The sequence below is a fragment of the Diadema antillarum genome, unplaced genomic scaffold (assembly GCF_040938485.1).
Source record: "Diadema antillarum isolate AM-2024a unplaced genomic scaffold, OU_Dant_1.0 seq00000481_RagTag, whole genome shotgun sequence".
In the NCBI taxonomy this organism is placed as follows: domain Eukaryota; kingdom Metazoa; phylum Echinodermata; class Echinoidea; order Diadematoida; family Diadematidae; genus Diadema; species Diadema antillarum.
In genome coordinates this window covers 2,429,222-2,445,675 of record NW_027271445.1, presented here as the reverse complement: position 1 = coordinate 2,445,675, position 16,454 = coordinate 2,429,222, and the positions used below count along the sequence as shown (strand labels likewise).

The window sequence follows — 16,454 nt, the reverse complement described above, 5'->3', positions numbered from 1 at the left end:
ATGCACATGAAATCACCTCAAGGCAAATTTGCAGGATTGGAGCTAGATATATCAGTTGTACAGGCTGTAGATCAGATCAAAACGTTCCCATCCAATGTCTACTGGTGAAGAAAGATCAGGGCCCCGTTGCAAGAAACTTTGCGTTTAAACGCAACTTGCAAATGATTGTCACTGGCCAATCAAAATCATTGTTGCATGCATGTCTTCTTAATAGGGCAGACCCTGAGCCAATCAGAATGGGTGTTTCAAAATTAGCAATTATTTGCAATTGATTGCAACTTTCTTGCAACGGGGCCCAGGTCTGGCACAGTGAGCAGGATTTTCTTCCTTTTTTATTTTTTTTTTAAAGATACTGGAGTATTGTCGTTGGACTGCTTTTCGAGCGTCCAGTATACTTTTGTCGGTAAAATGGCGGAACATATTTTGTGCCAAACGAGCTTGTGTGATGCATCTTTTGAATCGAATATAAGTTTATTCTTATAAAGACGACTGATAACAACCATGTTCTTGGAACCCTTTAGTTTTTTTTTTCTCGAACAAGCAGCATCCTTGATGATTGTGAGTCATTGTGAGTGCTACCGTCAGTATCAGTCTGGCAGAAAAAGCACAACTCCAGTATCTATACGGAAGAAGGCATCTTTAAGGTAGCTATCGGATAGATGTTATCTCTCAAGGGAACAAAAGTAACTTCATGTTCGCAAGGTAATGGAAAACCCAGGTCCTCCATGAAAAGATCCATATCCTAATTCTTGGGCAGAAATTCAAGTGACAATGTGGATATTCAAAAACTATACTTGATAAACCATATAATGAGAAGCAAAATGGCGTCCATTTACGTCTGATATGAAGTGGAATCATCTGTATGTAACATGGTTTCTAATGAGTATTAATTATTCCTTATTTCTTACAATCTGCTGGCCCTTAAAGCTATAGAGGTCTGTTTGCTAAGAATGTCATTTCTATGATCTGATATCAGAAGTCAGACAGACAAGGGAGCGTGGCGTCGTCCAGTTAAGAATAAATTGAAATGCATCATACTTGGTGGTTATCACTGGCGGCATGTTATCCAAGTATACTGAAAACAAAAACAAAAAGGAACAGGAAGGTGTAAACCCCTTATTTCGCAGATTGCACTGGCCGATGCAATTTCAGAGTTCGAACTGTCTTGGAAGTTGACGAAGTTACATTCTTATAACAGATGTAGGCCTAGAAGGATATAATATAGGTGGATGTGTGCCACACGTCTTTTTTTTTTCCATTTCTTCTCACTCACTGCTATTCTAACATCGTTATTAAAGTTTATCATGATAAGGCGCGGTCAGAGTGGTAAAAGATCGCAAAGTTTAAGATCGCGACGTCTTCATGATCTTTTGTTGTCCGGTCACACTGACAAGAGATCGAGAAGTTTGGAGAGGACAGCATTATAAAATGAAATATCCCTAGTTGTAGTGGGAAGTTTCGCGGAAAGTTTGCAGTCACACGCACTTGAAAAACTTCAAGATCTTAAAGACTGCGATCTGAAACTTTTCGATATTTTGCCAATTTGGCCGCGCCTTTTGAGATCTTGGAGATCGCGATCTTAAACTTCTTGATCTTTTGCCAGTGTGTGATCGCGGCTATTCTACAAACTTAACTTTCCAATGGATCCTTATCCAGTCTTATATATCTAACGGACTTGCAACATAATTTTGTTTATTCATTGGGGCATCAATAATGTTTGTTGTGACATTAAAGGTATTTTTCGTCGACTTGAAAAAAAACAACCCCCCCCAAAAAAAAACACACTTCATAAGACAAAATAGAATAAAACCACCTATCCATTTCAACCTATAGACGAATGTTTGTTATATATAATCATATGTAATCTTTATTATCATATATATATATATATATATATATATATATATACATATATATATATATATATATATATATATATATATATATATATATATGTATATGATTACCATGCTCTGGTTAACTGGGAAATAGAAATTCCGTGCTAATGCTATAGATTTGCATATTGGAACAATACAATAATGGATGTTGCATATGAATAGAATAAAATGGCATTGTTCGATGACATTTCCCCCCCCCCCATAAAAAGTTGAGTCATGATCCGTGTAGAGAGAGTTTTCATCAACTCGTTTTGCGATTATCGATGTACTAAAAATATTTTGCATGATATTAACAATTTTATGGCAATATTGCAGCTATCTTGTATGTATTATGCAAATTAGATTTTAAAGTTCATTCGCTTGAAAAAGACCCGTTTTTTGTTTTGTTTTGGGTTTTTTTGTTTTGTTTTTTTTTTTTTTTTAGCCCTAGCGCAATCATTTTTGGTTAAGAATCGGGTTCCTAACTTGAATTCTTTAAAAAAATCCAAAAGGACCATTTCAAAGGATTTGAAAAACAAAATTTTACCAGGGTATATAGACTATTGAATGAACTGCATGCGCATAAAACTCATGAAGCCTGCATATGATTTGCATACCGATACAATATATGTACTTGCATTTATTTTGATACCACTGAGAAGGGATTCAGATTTCATCTAACCCTCCAAACCTTCAGGTGTATATATCTAATATTCTTAACTTCCCTCTCAAGAGAAAAAAAAATATATAAAAATCTTCCAGTGTTAATATATATTTATCTGCATATTTCAGTACTAATTTGCATAATTATGAAAGAAATATATTATTTAACACCTGAGAAACGTTTATCCCTCAAGTTGCTAATTCCATTCTATGTACATAGATTTCAAATCACTTTTTTCCAGCTCGTTTACAAAAGAAAATGTAGAAAATGCGTGTCTGGAATTCACAACTTCTGTGGCTGGGCAGCCATTTTGTTTATGCAAATTAGATGGTCAAGAGCGGTGAATTTTGCTTGGGAACCGGAGTTTTCCTAACCCTCAAAACCTTAAAGTTTACATCTTTAGTGTTTAACTTGCCTCTCAAGAAAAACATTGTAACAATTACTCTCCAGTGTTAATATATATTTATCTGCACATGTCAGTACTCATTTGCATAATTATTAATAGAATATACTATTTACCATCTGAGAAACGTTTATCCCTCAAATTGCTACTTCTATTATTTGCACAAAATATCAAATCACTTTTTTTTCCAGCTCGTTTGCAAAGAATTTCTAGAAAATCCGTGTCCGAAACTGAATAACTGACAATTTCTGTGGCTGGGCAGCCATTTTGTTTATGCAAATTAGATGGTCAAGATCGGTGAATTTCGCTTGGAAACCGGAGTTTTCCCAACCCTCAAAACCTTAAAGTCTACATATTTAGTATTTAATTGTCAAAATTACTCTTCCAGTGTTAATGTATATATATATATATATATGTGCATATTTCAGTCCTAATTTGCATAATTATGAATAAAATATACTTTTTGCCACCTGAGAAACGTTTATTCCTTATAAATTGGTAATTCTATTCTCTGTACAAACATTTCAAATCACTTTTTCCAGCTTGTTTGCAAAGAATTGCTAGAAAATGCGTATCTGAAACTGATAATTTCTGTAGCTTGGCAACCATTTTGTTTATGCAAATTAGATGGTCAAGATCGGTGAATTGCGCTTGGGAACCGGATTTTTCGGATTCAGCATACTCAAATTAGGTAAAAGAGACCGGTTCCCAACTTTTACTCAAAAATGCCTCTAACACCATTTTAGAGAGCCCTTTTTCAGAAATCCCACTAGACTAATACAAGGCTCACGAGACCGACATTACGCAAAAGAGGTTCACGAGACCGACACTAAGCTAAGAAGGCCCACGAGACCGACAGGATGAACAGCGCCACCTATAGACCGATAAGTTGTATAGGGTGTCCTGATAATGGCATAAAAAGATAATGAGAGATGGAAAAGGAGAGTTGACAGGGTGTAACCCCATCAGTTGCCCCCATCCCCTGAAATAATCAGAAACTTTAATTGTGTCTGCGTTGGTGTGTGTTTGTGAAGAAAATGAACAAAATTCAGTAAAAGTGTGTAATAGATCTTTCCACAATAAACCTACTAGGGTGTTGATTTAGTATTAATTAAGAAAATAACATAATCGTCTATTAAGGTAGCGTTAGGGATTCGGAAAAAAAAAAAACCCCAAGATGCATCAATGAAAACAGTTATTGTATTTCACGAAAAAATGTACTGCTTGGAGGGGAGAATAACACAAGCCACAAATCGAGGTGAATCCCTGCGATATAAAACGTTTTAATCAGTTGAATTACATTATAGTTACATAGAAAATTACAAATAGATCTTACTCCAAAACGTTTAAGCAGGAGGGCAGGATATCTAATATAGCCTAAGTAACTAGTGAATCGAGAAAGAGAAGAGGTAAAAAGGTACATCCTGTCCATTATCTTCTTGCTAAAAACCGGGAAAGCCTATTAAAAATAGCACGATGGCATTATCAAAGCTCTCAAATTAATCCATACATCGTTCTTGTCCTCTTTTATTAATTCATTTGTGTTTTTTCTTTCTTCTTTTTTTTTTTGTTTGGGGGGGGGGGGGGCATGAAGAATACAATTCTATTTTTCTAATTGATATGTTCAATGTCGCTACCTGACAGGCCTGGCCCCCTAGAAGTATGTAGAAGTACACATTTTATGTCGTTCATATGTAGATGGTTACCATCTTTCACTTGATTTCGTGACGAAATTGCACCCGCCAGCATGTTATTTTTCCGTTCATGGAACACCCTGTACAGGTAATTGACATGTAGATGGCGCTGTTTATCCTGTCGGTCTCGTGGGCCTTCTTTGCCTACTGTCGGTCTCGTGGGCTTTCTTTGCGTAATGTCGGTCTCGTGAGCCTTTTTTGCTTATTGTCGGTCTCGTGGTCCTTCTTTGCCTACTGTCGGTCTCGTGGGCTTTCTTTGCTTAGTGTCGGTCTCGTGAGCCTTTATTGCTTAATGTCGGTCTTATGGGCTGTGTTTGCTTAGTGTCGGTCTCATGAGCCTTTTGTGCGTAGTGTCGAACCCATGGGCTGTATGACTCCTGGGCCGTATATCTCGTGGGCTGTATGACTCGTGGACCTATTATTGATGTCGGTCTCGTGGACCGTATGACTCGTGGGTGTCGGTCTTGTGGGATGACCCAGTTTTTTCAATGCTACCAAAAGTATTCAAACAACCCTGTATTTTGGTCTAATGACCCATTATTATAATATACTCATTTCGAATCAACTGCCAACTGCCTTATCACCCAAAGTGTTTAGCAAGTGAATAAATGCAAATTTGGACGTATAGGATCCCTAAGATATTCTGGGATATGGCTATTTTATATAAATGTAAATACAATCATACTGTCAGGGTGATTGAAAATGAAATAAAGGAAAGAATGCACACAATACAATTGATATGATTAAATGAGAGTTTGAAATTAAAAGGAAATCATACCATTCAATGACAGTGAGAAAAGGGGACCGTGGAGGCTGTGTATGTTGATTGAATTCGAACGTTAAAAGTGCGAAGTTATGTTCCTATAAATGAAATTGAAACTGGTATTTGGTGCGAATTTGAACGTCTATCCAGCTGGCTCGAAATTGAATGCCAACTTTGAACCGTTAAATTGAATGAATTTCTCTCTAAATTTAGTGAAATAAAATCTGAAAGGAATGACATGAAATGAAATTGAATACTCAAAGAATTTAGATGAAATATGAGAGCAGTGACAAAAATATCTTGAATTTGAACACCTTATCATTAATTCAAATGCAAATCTGACGAAACTGGGTGGGGAAACCTATAGTAGAAATGTGATCATTTTGCACTCTCAGAGATACCGATCGAATCCAACAAGAATTCGGCATGTCATAGAATCCGTAGCGTTCACAATGTGTGGAATGTGGCGGACGGTGTGACTGTCACTAGGAATAGCGCGCTATTTTCTGACTTTGGACATTTTCCCGATAGCGACAAAGCTCGCTATTTGATAATGTGAACACAAATTTGCGCGCTAATTGTATCGCTCTGATCGAGAAAATTTCTCGACTCCAACTCAGGGAATTTCTGAAAGAGCGGGAGAGTAACGCGCTGTTTGATAATGTGAAAACGACTCGAGAAATTAGCGCGATGAATTCCATCTTGCCTAGAATGTGTGACCCAATCAATCGAGGCAAACTGCACACAAGTCATGAGGAATTTTTGAGAGGACACACACATTACTGATGTTGTTTGCACATAATACTCAGCTGTCGAATTAGCTATTTTAAAATTTTCAACTTCCATGACTACTCGGGCTACCCCCTCTTCGGGCTGATGTGAATACGAAATGAAAGAGCCCTCTAATTCGCAATCGCGGACAATATTTCGAGCTTGGATTTTAATCAGGCTGATGTGAAAACGCCTTCTGAGAGTGCAAAATTGACCACGTTCTGAAAATTGTAAGGGTTGACAAAATGGTCCTCATATCTTGTGGTAAAGGGCATTTATCAACTTGGTGTCATTCCTATGGAAAAAGAATGGCCTTTCCAATAGTATGCAACATATAGTAACAAATTTGCAACGATATTGCTGAAATAAAAGATCTTAGGTGTCCCGTTCTTTCCAGGCCACGCTGTACATACAGTATTATCACACATCATCTAGGCCACCATGTACTCATAATATCCATGAAATGTATATATATATATATATATATATATATATATATATATATATATATATATATATACACACCATAGAGATGTATACTAATATATACTAGAGCGTGGACTGCGTGTGGCGCGTACGCAATGCTCGTGTGCCGAGATGAAGAGGCCGCGCGCCATCTTTGTCCGGGCAAAAACAAACATCGCGTCCGGGCATGGCAGCGCAGTAGTGGTGGACACGTGAATATGTTTACACAAGCGCTCAAACACGTACTGGCTTTCAGCAAGATGAGGGGGTCGGAGATGAGAGAAGGAAACAACTCAAAAATTTAAGTTGCTAGCAATCTCTTATTATGAGTGGTAAAGAAAATGAAAATTAAACAAAATTTTACTTTATTCTCCACGAGGTAATACTTTCAAGCCGACCAACACGACCATGGCGCATGCAATACAAAGGGTTTTCTTGGTCTCTAGACAGCCGGGTGCCCCTTGTGATACAGTATACTGCGTCAATTTTTGTATTTTTTTTTTTGCAATTATATTTTTTCTGTATGAGGGGACTGCATTCTATAGTCCTATCTGTGTATACGAGTGTTTCATTGAATTTCTATCTTTTTTTTTCTTTTTGTGGAAATGAAATAAATCATTTTTATAAGTACGTGTAGGCATATTGGTTCCATGACATATCAATTAATTCAAGCTCGAAATGCTAATGTTGAAGCTTAACCTAAACCCTAACCCAAATCATAACACCTAACCCTCATTCTAATCCTCACCCTGCCTTGAACCAAAAGACCAATCAGTGTCAGACCCATGATGCTAATTCTATTTTCAGAAAGATATCAATGCCGGAGCAAAATATGTCCTGTCACCAGGCATACATTACGTATTCCAAGCTTTTCCCACACTATCACCATAGTAAAATTAATTGCTGGTATAGCAAAGGGTGGAGGAACGATTTTTTTTTTTTTTTTTTTTGGGGGGGGGGGGGCTCAAGGGTCAAATAGGGCACTTAGAAAAGAGCACTTTTTAAACTTAAAAAGGGGATGGTGTTTTTTTTTTTTTTTATGCCTCCGCCACGAAGTGGTGCCGGAGGCATTATGTTTTCGGGTTGTCCGTCCGTCCGTACGTCCGTACGTACGTCCGTACGTCTGTGCGTCCGTACGTCCGTCCGTCCGTCCGTCTGTACGTCCGTCCGTCCGCTTTCGTTTACGCGATAACTTGAGTAATATTTACTGGAATTTTACCAAACTTGGTCCAAGTATGAAGTATGATAGTGCAATTATTTGATTAGATTTTGGGTGAAATCGGCTAAAGGTCAAAGGTCAAAGGTCAAGGTCAAATCATGAAATTGTATCCGTTTACGCGATAACTCAAGACTGGATGGAGTAAATTTCACCAAACTTTGTTGGAGGATGATGTATGATGGGACAATTACTTGATTAGTTTTTCAGTGAAATCGGACTGAGGTCAAAGGTCAAAGATCAAGGTCAAATCCTGAAATTTATCTGTTTACGTGATAACTCAAAACTGGATGAAGCAGCTTTCACCAAACTTGGTCCAAGGATGATGTATGATGGGACAATTAGTTGATATGATGTTAGTGACATTGGCAAGAGGTCAAAGGTCAAAAGGTCAAGGTCAAATGCTACAAATGTTGCAATTTCCCCCATATCTGTGCAATGCCCAAAGGTATTTTGGTGAAAGTTGGTGTGGACATGTACTACTGCGTAAAGATTCTCCAGAGAGAGTTTCATGTCATAAGGTCAAAGGTCAAAAGGTCAAAGGTTAGGTGAAAATGTTGCAATATCACTTTTCTCGCAAATGGTTCAATGTATCTTCGTGGAACTTGGTACATATGCATGTACTGACTGGCAGGGATTATCTAGGGAATTTAGGGGTCATGGGTCAATAGTCAGGGGTCAAAGGTGAAGGTCAACTCCTCAAAATTTTACTATTTCCCTCATATACTAGTATATGCAGTGCTTGCATTATTAGTTTCAAAACTTATTACATGCATTACCTAATGGAGATTCTCTTGGAAATTTCCATCCGGAAGGTCAAAGGTCAAAGGTTAAGGGTCAAAGGCCAGGTTTCAATGCCCCCCCCCAAAAAAAAAAAAAAAAATCCATTTTGTACCGTCATTACACTCTTTCTTCATACCTTGGAAATTACTCAATGCATAAACTTATAAAAAGGTCTGTCAGAATTCAAGTAAAAATTCTCAATTCCCCAAATATGTGTACCTGCACTCTTAGAAAATTAAAGCAAACCCAGTTCAAGACATTTCTGACAAACCTGTCATTTCAATATTTTGCCAGTTATGTGAAACTGTCATGGATCACACATTGTGAAGACATTGTACTATACGCCTATTGGGAGAATCATGCATTATGGCGGAGGCATCAGTCGCCATAGCGACATTTCTAGTTTGGAAATGGGGCAAATGCCCCCCTCCCCCGTTTCGCCGACCTTACATATAGTTACGTACAGTATTAGCTATCTATCTAGTATAGTAGCAATAGATCGAGAATGGCTCAGGAAGGGCGGAGTGCCCCCTGACGAATTTTGCAAAACCTTTTCTTTTCTTTTTCTTTTTTTTGTCTTGAATCAATCTGTTTAACACAAAAGAGAAAATGTAATTTTTATTACTTGTGAAAGGAAACTCCGCTCCCCTTCTTTTCTCCTGTTTCTACATCCAAAAGCAGCACATGAACCAGGCATTTTGCAACATAGATCCATGCTACTTTAAGTAGAATTTGCGAATTTAAGAACATTTTCGATTTCCAAACTCCGATGAGACCTTGGCATAGATGCTAGCCTACTGCCGTTGCATCCCGTCGTCGATCTCCCTGCATGCTCCGCCAGCGCTACACGTTATCGGTACGGTCGCGAGTCGAAATTTGCCCGGACCAAAATGGCGAACGCCTCCTTCTATCGGTCACAGGGATTTTACGGAGTCCGCCCTCTAGTGTTCTTAGTATATATCTCTATGATATACACTCGGCAAAAAAGTAAGTCCCCCCCCCCCCCCAGCATTTGTGGATATATCTCAAAAAGTATTCAACCAATTTTCATAATTCAAACGGAAATGGATAAAAAAAAATTATTACTCATAACATGAGTGGCAAATCATTGCCACCAGATAACATTATTGGTGTGAAAAAATGCATTTTATGTCAAAATGCATGGAAACAAAAGTTGCACTTTAACGATTTGCAATGACTTTTACACAAATAATCAAACAATCACTCATGATTCTGAACATTTAAGCATGGGTTATTGCATATTTCTCTATTTCTTTCTTTTCATGAGCATATAGTGAAGTATCTGATAATTGATATGTCCACCACCCGCAATGACCAGCCGCCATCTCCTCCTCATACTGTTAACTAAAGTTTGTACTTGGCGCTGTTCAATGTTATCCCATCACGCTCTCTGCAAGATGCGCTGAAATTCTTTCAGTGAAGTGTCATCTTTCAACTTCTTGCTCGCTTTCCACTTAATGATATTCCAAAGATTCTTTACTAGATTACAGTCAGGGGATCTTGCAGGCCACTCCATACGTTCGATGCTATTTCCCTCAGCAAACTGATCTTCAACTTGAGGGCATGATGCAAAATGCCCACATGCACATTAATGTGATCAACCTGAATTGGAATTACAAATCACATGGCTTCTACCAATATGTTTCATATTGAGAAGGCCTATTGTTCAAAAAGTATGCATAACATCTGTTTGATAGGGAAGCACATTGTACCTGAAGAAATTCCTGAGAATTACACAATTAAAAAAGATCATTTGATAACTTACATAGGAAATGTATACAATATGCTTCCTTTGGCCTAAAGTGCAACTTTTTTCCCCATGCATTTTGACATAAAATGCGATTTTTACACCAATATGATATCTGGTGGCAATGATATGCCATTCATGTTACGAGTAATGAAATTCCCTACCCACTCTCGTTCGAATTATGAACATCCGTAAAATACTTTTTGAATTATATCCGAAAATGTTAGGGGGGAACTTACTTTTTTTTTTTGCTGAGTGTATATATATATATATATATATATATATATATATATATATATATATATAGTGGTGACTTCTTTCGCAAAATAAAAAGCAAAAACAAACAGACAAAAAAACATTATTCCAATTCACCGCAGGCTACATGAATCTCATTGCAGATCCAGCTGGGGCACGCGGCTTGTTGGTATTCATAACTCTCTACCCCAAAAAGGAACGTATGCTAAAGAGTTGAAAGGTTGGTCCGTCGGGCCGGTATTCGAGCTTAGGTCAGCCTGAATCGCTATGATGTCTCCGTGGCCCAGCGGTTAAGGCGTTAGCGTTCCATGCCAAATACCCGGGTTCGATTCCCGGCGGAGACCAATTTTTCAACTCTTGCGCTTTTCCAAAGAGGAGGTACAGTAAGAGGAAGGATGATGTCAAAGCTACGCTCCAATTATTTTCTCCTCTTTTTCTCAGATCTCACATGTCAATGTCCTCCTCCTTATGCGTTGGGTACCTTGACTACTTTGCGTCTACATGGCAACATCATTGTAAAGGGTACGCACTCTCATAGCAACCAATTCTGTGTATATGAGTGCGCGCTCTTCATGTTCAATTTATGTTTTGGTATTGACATTCCCCGTCGAGACTCCTGAACAAAGTGGAGGCCACCGAAAATTTGAGTTGTTCAATAAACTCATTCTTATTGGCGAAACAATGCATTACTAGTTTATTTCTTGATTCTTCGCTATATTGGAGCCAATACGTGAATTCGCAACATGTTTATATATATATATATATATATATATATATATATATATATATATATACATATACAATTGTATATACCCACTCAGCAAAAAAAAGAAAGTAAACACTTTTTTCGAGATCATATTTTTCATAGAAAATTTTGATGAAAATCAATGTATTATATACTATATCAAAGTTAATTTGATCGGCTAACAAGTAAGTAGGTTGATACAAAAGGAAACACATGCATACACGGCCCCAAACTAACTAAATTCAGGACTTCATTTAAATTGAATGCAGTTATTTGGAACATGATTGCCTATTCACGAGTTTGAATGACTGACGAGATTCCGTCGCCAGCTTGACATGAATTGGAATGCTCATTGATGAAATGCGTGCTCCTCTCTTAAATTTGAATGCTCCGATAGTGAATTTGAGTGGTCCAAGAGTGCATTTGAATGCTCGGATAGTGAATTCGAATGACCTGATTTTGAATTTGATTGCTATATATAAATAAATTATATATGTTTGTGTGTGTGTGCTTGAATACGTTGAAAACATCATTGATATTGCAACTTTTGTCATTGTTGATTTTTCGTTTTAGGATGTGGCTGGAATCCCTGCTGGCGGAGACCAATCATACAAGAGAGTTTTCATGAGGAAGAAGAATTTATGCTGGGTAAAAAAAATAATAAATAATAAGTTACGCGCGATAATTCAATTATGCATCAAACAGTAAGATCACATACAGTGCCATAGCGGATGTGACATTACTCCCCATCCCCCACCCCCCCCCCCCAAAAAAAAGAGTCGTAAATACCAATAATTTCTATCAAAATGTAAGATTTCGTACCATGTTTTTATTAATATCAGCAAATACAAAACTGATTTATTGTTTATATAATCTGGATCTTTCTTCCAGTTTTCTTTCTCTTGGCCTCTTTTGCTCTCTCTCTCTCTCCCTCTCTCTCTCCCTCTCTCTCTCCCTCTACAAATCTATAATATACTGTCTCATATATATATATATATATATATATATATATATATACCCAATAGTATAACCATTTTGTGATTATTTTTGTCTGTTTTGATTTTTCTTGTAAGGATCAACGTTGAAAACAAAGGATCCAGCACAGCAGTGGAAGGAGGAGCTGAAGGCATATTTTCGCATGTCACGACGCAAGGTCAAAGTGGATCCACTCAACTTTATGAAACTTGTTGAATTGGATGAAATTTATACCAATTTAAATATAATAGACCGAAGTAGTGAACGTAAAACACCAATAACATACGAAGATCTTACAAGCAACAAGGGAAATCTTTCAAATCGCCTTCTCATCCAGGGTGAGGGTGGTTCTGGGAAGTCAACGCTGTGTGCTAAGATTGCCTGGGACTGGTGCCAGGGACGGATTCTCCAGGACCTGGACATGGTGCTACTAATTCCTCTTCGAGATGTTAAGGACACAAAAAGCATTGGTGATATTGTCAGAACTTATCTTTCTGATGAAAATATAACAAAAGCAAACCAGATAGATGACTACATTTCAGCAAATCAAAGTAGGGTTCTCATCATATTTGATGGGTTCGACGAGTTTGATGAGAAATTGAGTGATGAGAACAGCAGTGAGTTCATTCGCGTTCTACGAACAAAAAAATATATGTCATGCAAAGTGATTGTGACGACACGACCATGGAGAACAAGTGAATTTATGTTGGACGAGAGTCTTGCTGAAGCGTACACTTATCTCAATGTCGAAGGATTTAGCGAGGAGAATCTATCAGCTTATATTACAAAATATTTTCAGATTACAGAGAAGGACAATCTTGCCAAAGACTTGATTACTTTTATGAAGGAAAACGATGTCATCCGATCAAACATGGCCCCATTTCCTATTTACTGTGCAATGCTTTGCCTTATATGGAACGACGTCAGTAAGGAAAAACGAAAAGAAATGCAAACAATGCACACTTTCTCCAAGATATTTGGAGAAATGATATCTTTCTTGAAAGAACACTTCGCATCAAAGACTTGGGGAAATCTTCAGAATCAGAACGTTGTTGAGCAATTGAAAAAAGCTCATAGGGCAATTCAAGACGTAAGTGAGATTGCACTTAACGGTTTATTGGACAGGAATCTTTCATTCCCTGAAGAACGATTTAGAGATTGTCATGATGCCATGGAAACATGCTGCAGCGTGGGTGTTTTGACTACAGAAACAGATGTCATTCCAAGGGATCGTCGGCGCGATGCCAACTTTTTATCCTTGGTTTCATCAACGGTTTCTTTTCCCAACAAGTTGTTCCAAGAATATATTGCAGCGTTGTATATTGAAAATCTATTTGCCAATGATCGCCCCCAGTACGACAAGGTGAAAAGCGAATTTCTTAGTCGACGTCAGGAGTTCCGCTCCCTGCTCTACTTCACCTCAGCTTTAGGGAATGAACTCGGCCTTGATATCATCCACGGCTTAATAGACTCTGCTCCCCATGAAGCTTACCGAATGGAGTCTGATGTTCGTCGATGCCGTGATTTCTGCGTTGACGTTGCGTTTGAATGTCATACTGAAGAAGCCGCCAGAGCAGTGGGAAAACGATGGAAAGAGTACGACCTCTCATCATATGAGGCAGGATATGAACATACAAACGCTACGTTTGAACGTCATACCGAAGAGGGCGCTAGAGCAGTAGGAGAACGACGGAAAAAGTACGAACTCTCATCATATTCACCAGAACATACAAATGCAGGAGTCGCTTTCATGGTGCGCTTTAACCAAGTGGTGAGTGATTAAGCTAGGATATGGATTTGAACAGTGCTGAAAAACTAGTACATAATGACAACGCATATCTGAGCGTGACTATGCATCTTTGTGTGTATGTGGGTGCGCGCGCCCGTGAATAATTAAATACAAACCCCTCAAATTAATATTTGCTATTATGGGTGTAAGATCTGGAGTCCTAAAACGCATAATTGTGGAAAAAAGCTAACATAAAGTCATTTATGTAATCATATGAAAAAAAAAAGGTTTTCTCTCACAATGAAGTTGCAACAAAAAAACATTGAAAAATTCTAAACCACCGTGGGATTTCTGTTGATGGCAAACTATGTAAATGTGTTTCACTGGCCTTTTCGAAAAGTTTGACTTGGTCAACATTAGGAAATAATTTCCACTTTTGTCATACGAAGCAGCACTATATGATTTCAGTGAGGTAAAAGTACAACTTTTTTTTCCAAAAATAAGAACGTTACTTAAAAGTTACAGTTTTAAAACTGCTATTGGTTAAAATCTTTTTAAGTGCGATCATGATTTTACCAAAGACGCTTTATATCGAAGGGATATGCCATACTACCAACGTGATCTGTAGAGTACCAGACTGAGACAATACATTGACGGTTCACAGTATGAGTGTTGGTGAAGTCACGTCAGTATCACTCCTCAGCTCTTTGTCACAATAAAACAAGTTGAATCATGTAAACATTCTTTCTTTCATTAGCTCTGATAAATGAAATTAAGATATGATTGATTTTATCAAACTTATATCAGTTGCTCTGAGTTTCCCACCTCCGAACGAACTGCATGTACATTTTCCACCATCACCGTGGGTTATTACTTTTTACTACCTGTCGATTAATGTTCCTTCCAATTAGCCATCATTGGCAATAGACCGTGTGAAATATGGAAGAACTGTGTCACGTGATTTGGCAGAGGGTATGTGTTCCAGGAGTGTACTCAGCAAAGTATCAATATCTAACTCACGATTTCACACGGACTTCTACAACATCCTCGGCGCTGAGGCTTCGAACTGTCAGGTAAGAACTTAGCACCATACAAGTTCCCCGTATGTTATAATGTATAGAATATAGAAACTGATGGTGTGCTTTTTAAGTATTTCAAAGAGGCAATGCATACATTTCATGGTACTCCCATTACTTCCCCTTATTGTTATTATGCGTAGTAAGTCTAGCTGCCAGGGCGTCGTCTGTTGAGTCTTTAATTCCCCAGAGGTCACCTGGACAGCAGTCTTGCACAAGATGCAGCACACTTTGGACAGGACTTATATACATAATAACAAGAAACAACAAAATAAATAGACTTCGGTCGAGAAATCACTGGTTCATTGTTGATAAAATAATAGCCTAAAAATGAAGGGAAAAAAAGAAAATGGTAAGTAATACATCAAGGAGGTACTAGCTCGCGTGTTGCATCTCCTTGGCTACATTTGAAAATGTAATGTCGTATAGAGGTAATGATTATGTACACGTCTTGTGGAGCCGGGAAATGCGCAAACGCCGAGAAATGTGTGACCGTCTTGTCTGGAAATGTGTAAATCTCAAAATTGCTTTAACGGGAAATATGCTGGGTTTGGTAGGTCCAGGCTGCCAAGCTACGCTAGGGCTTTTGTCGGGAAATGTGCGAACAACTCCCTTCACTGATTCTGTGTATGTATGGATCGAAGATAAACTCTGTATCAAAACTACGCATGAGCCATTACCATTTTTTTTCTTTCCAGTTATCTTGTCTGAGCAACCTCCTGTCCAAAGCGGCCACCTGTCTACAACGACCATTTTTTTTTTTGCATTTCCCTTGAGTGGCGGCTAAAGATAGGTTTAACTGTACAGTAAAACATGTGTTCGCGACTACCAGTCTGTAGCGGCCACCTGTCATAACAAGCACTGAAAAACAATTCCCTCGAAAAGAAAAAGCATGATAAAAAACCTGTCTATTCTATAGCGGCCACCTGTCTTCAACAGCCATTTTCCGTCTCCGTGGTCGGTATAGACAGGTTTCACTGTAGGGCTACAATCAAATCTGTCTTAGCGACCATCTATCTATAGCGGCCACCTGCCATATACGACCATCAAAAACAATTCCCTCCTAGAGAAAGGCATGTTAAACAACGTATATAGCGGCCTCCTGTTTATTACGGCCACTTTTTGTTTCCATTGGAGTGGCCGCTATAGACAGATTTGGCTGTATAGTAAAACCTTTCTTAACACCACCACCCGTCTATAGCGCCCACCTGCCGTAAACGACCACTAAAATTAATTCCCTCCATTTTCAAGAAGTAGCTGAAACTGTGGA

The 16,454-nt window shown here is 38.2% G+C and overlaps 2 protein-coding genes across 2 annotated transcripts in view; both read left to right on the top strand.

Moving 5' to 3' along the window:
* The window catches only part of LOC139733523 (uncharacterized), a 666,293-nt gene that overhangs the window by 391,523 nt on the left and 258,316 nt on the right, over window positions 1-16,454 (top strand). The window lies entirely within an intron of this gene.
* On the top strand, window positions 10,787-15,765 carry LOC139733503 (NACHT, LRR and PYD domains-containing protein 3-like). The gene is made up of 5 exons (XM_071644313.1): window positions 10,787-10,859; window positions 11,978-12,052; window positions 12,478-14,150; window positions 15,020-15,181; window positions 15,742-15,765. Exons 1-5 carry the CDS (start codon window positions 10,787-10,789, stop codon window positions 15,763-15,765), a joined length of 2,007 nt encoding a protein of 668 aa, XP_071500414.1.

Bases quoted from the DNA above. Each gene is read 5' to 3' on its own strand.
- LOC139733503 (XM_071644313.1), top strand. From the start codon at position 10,787: ATGAATCTCATTGCAGATCCAGCTGGGGCACGCGGCTTGTTGGTATTC. The intron at 14,151-15,019 runs GTGAGTGATTAA...CCTTCCAATTAG, and splicing joins TGGTGCGCTTTAACCAAGTG to CCATCATTGGCAATAGACCG. The intron at 15,182-15,741 runs GTAAGAACTTAG...TGGGTTTGGTAG, and splicing joins CTGAGGCTTCGAACTGTCAG to GTCCAGGCTGCCAAGCTACG.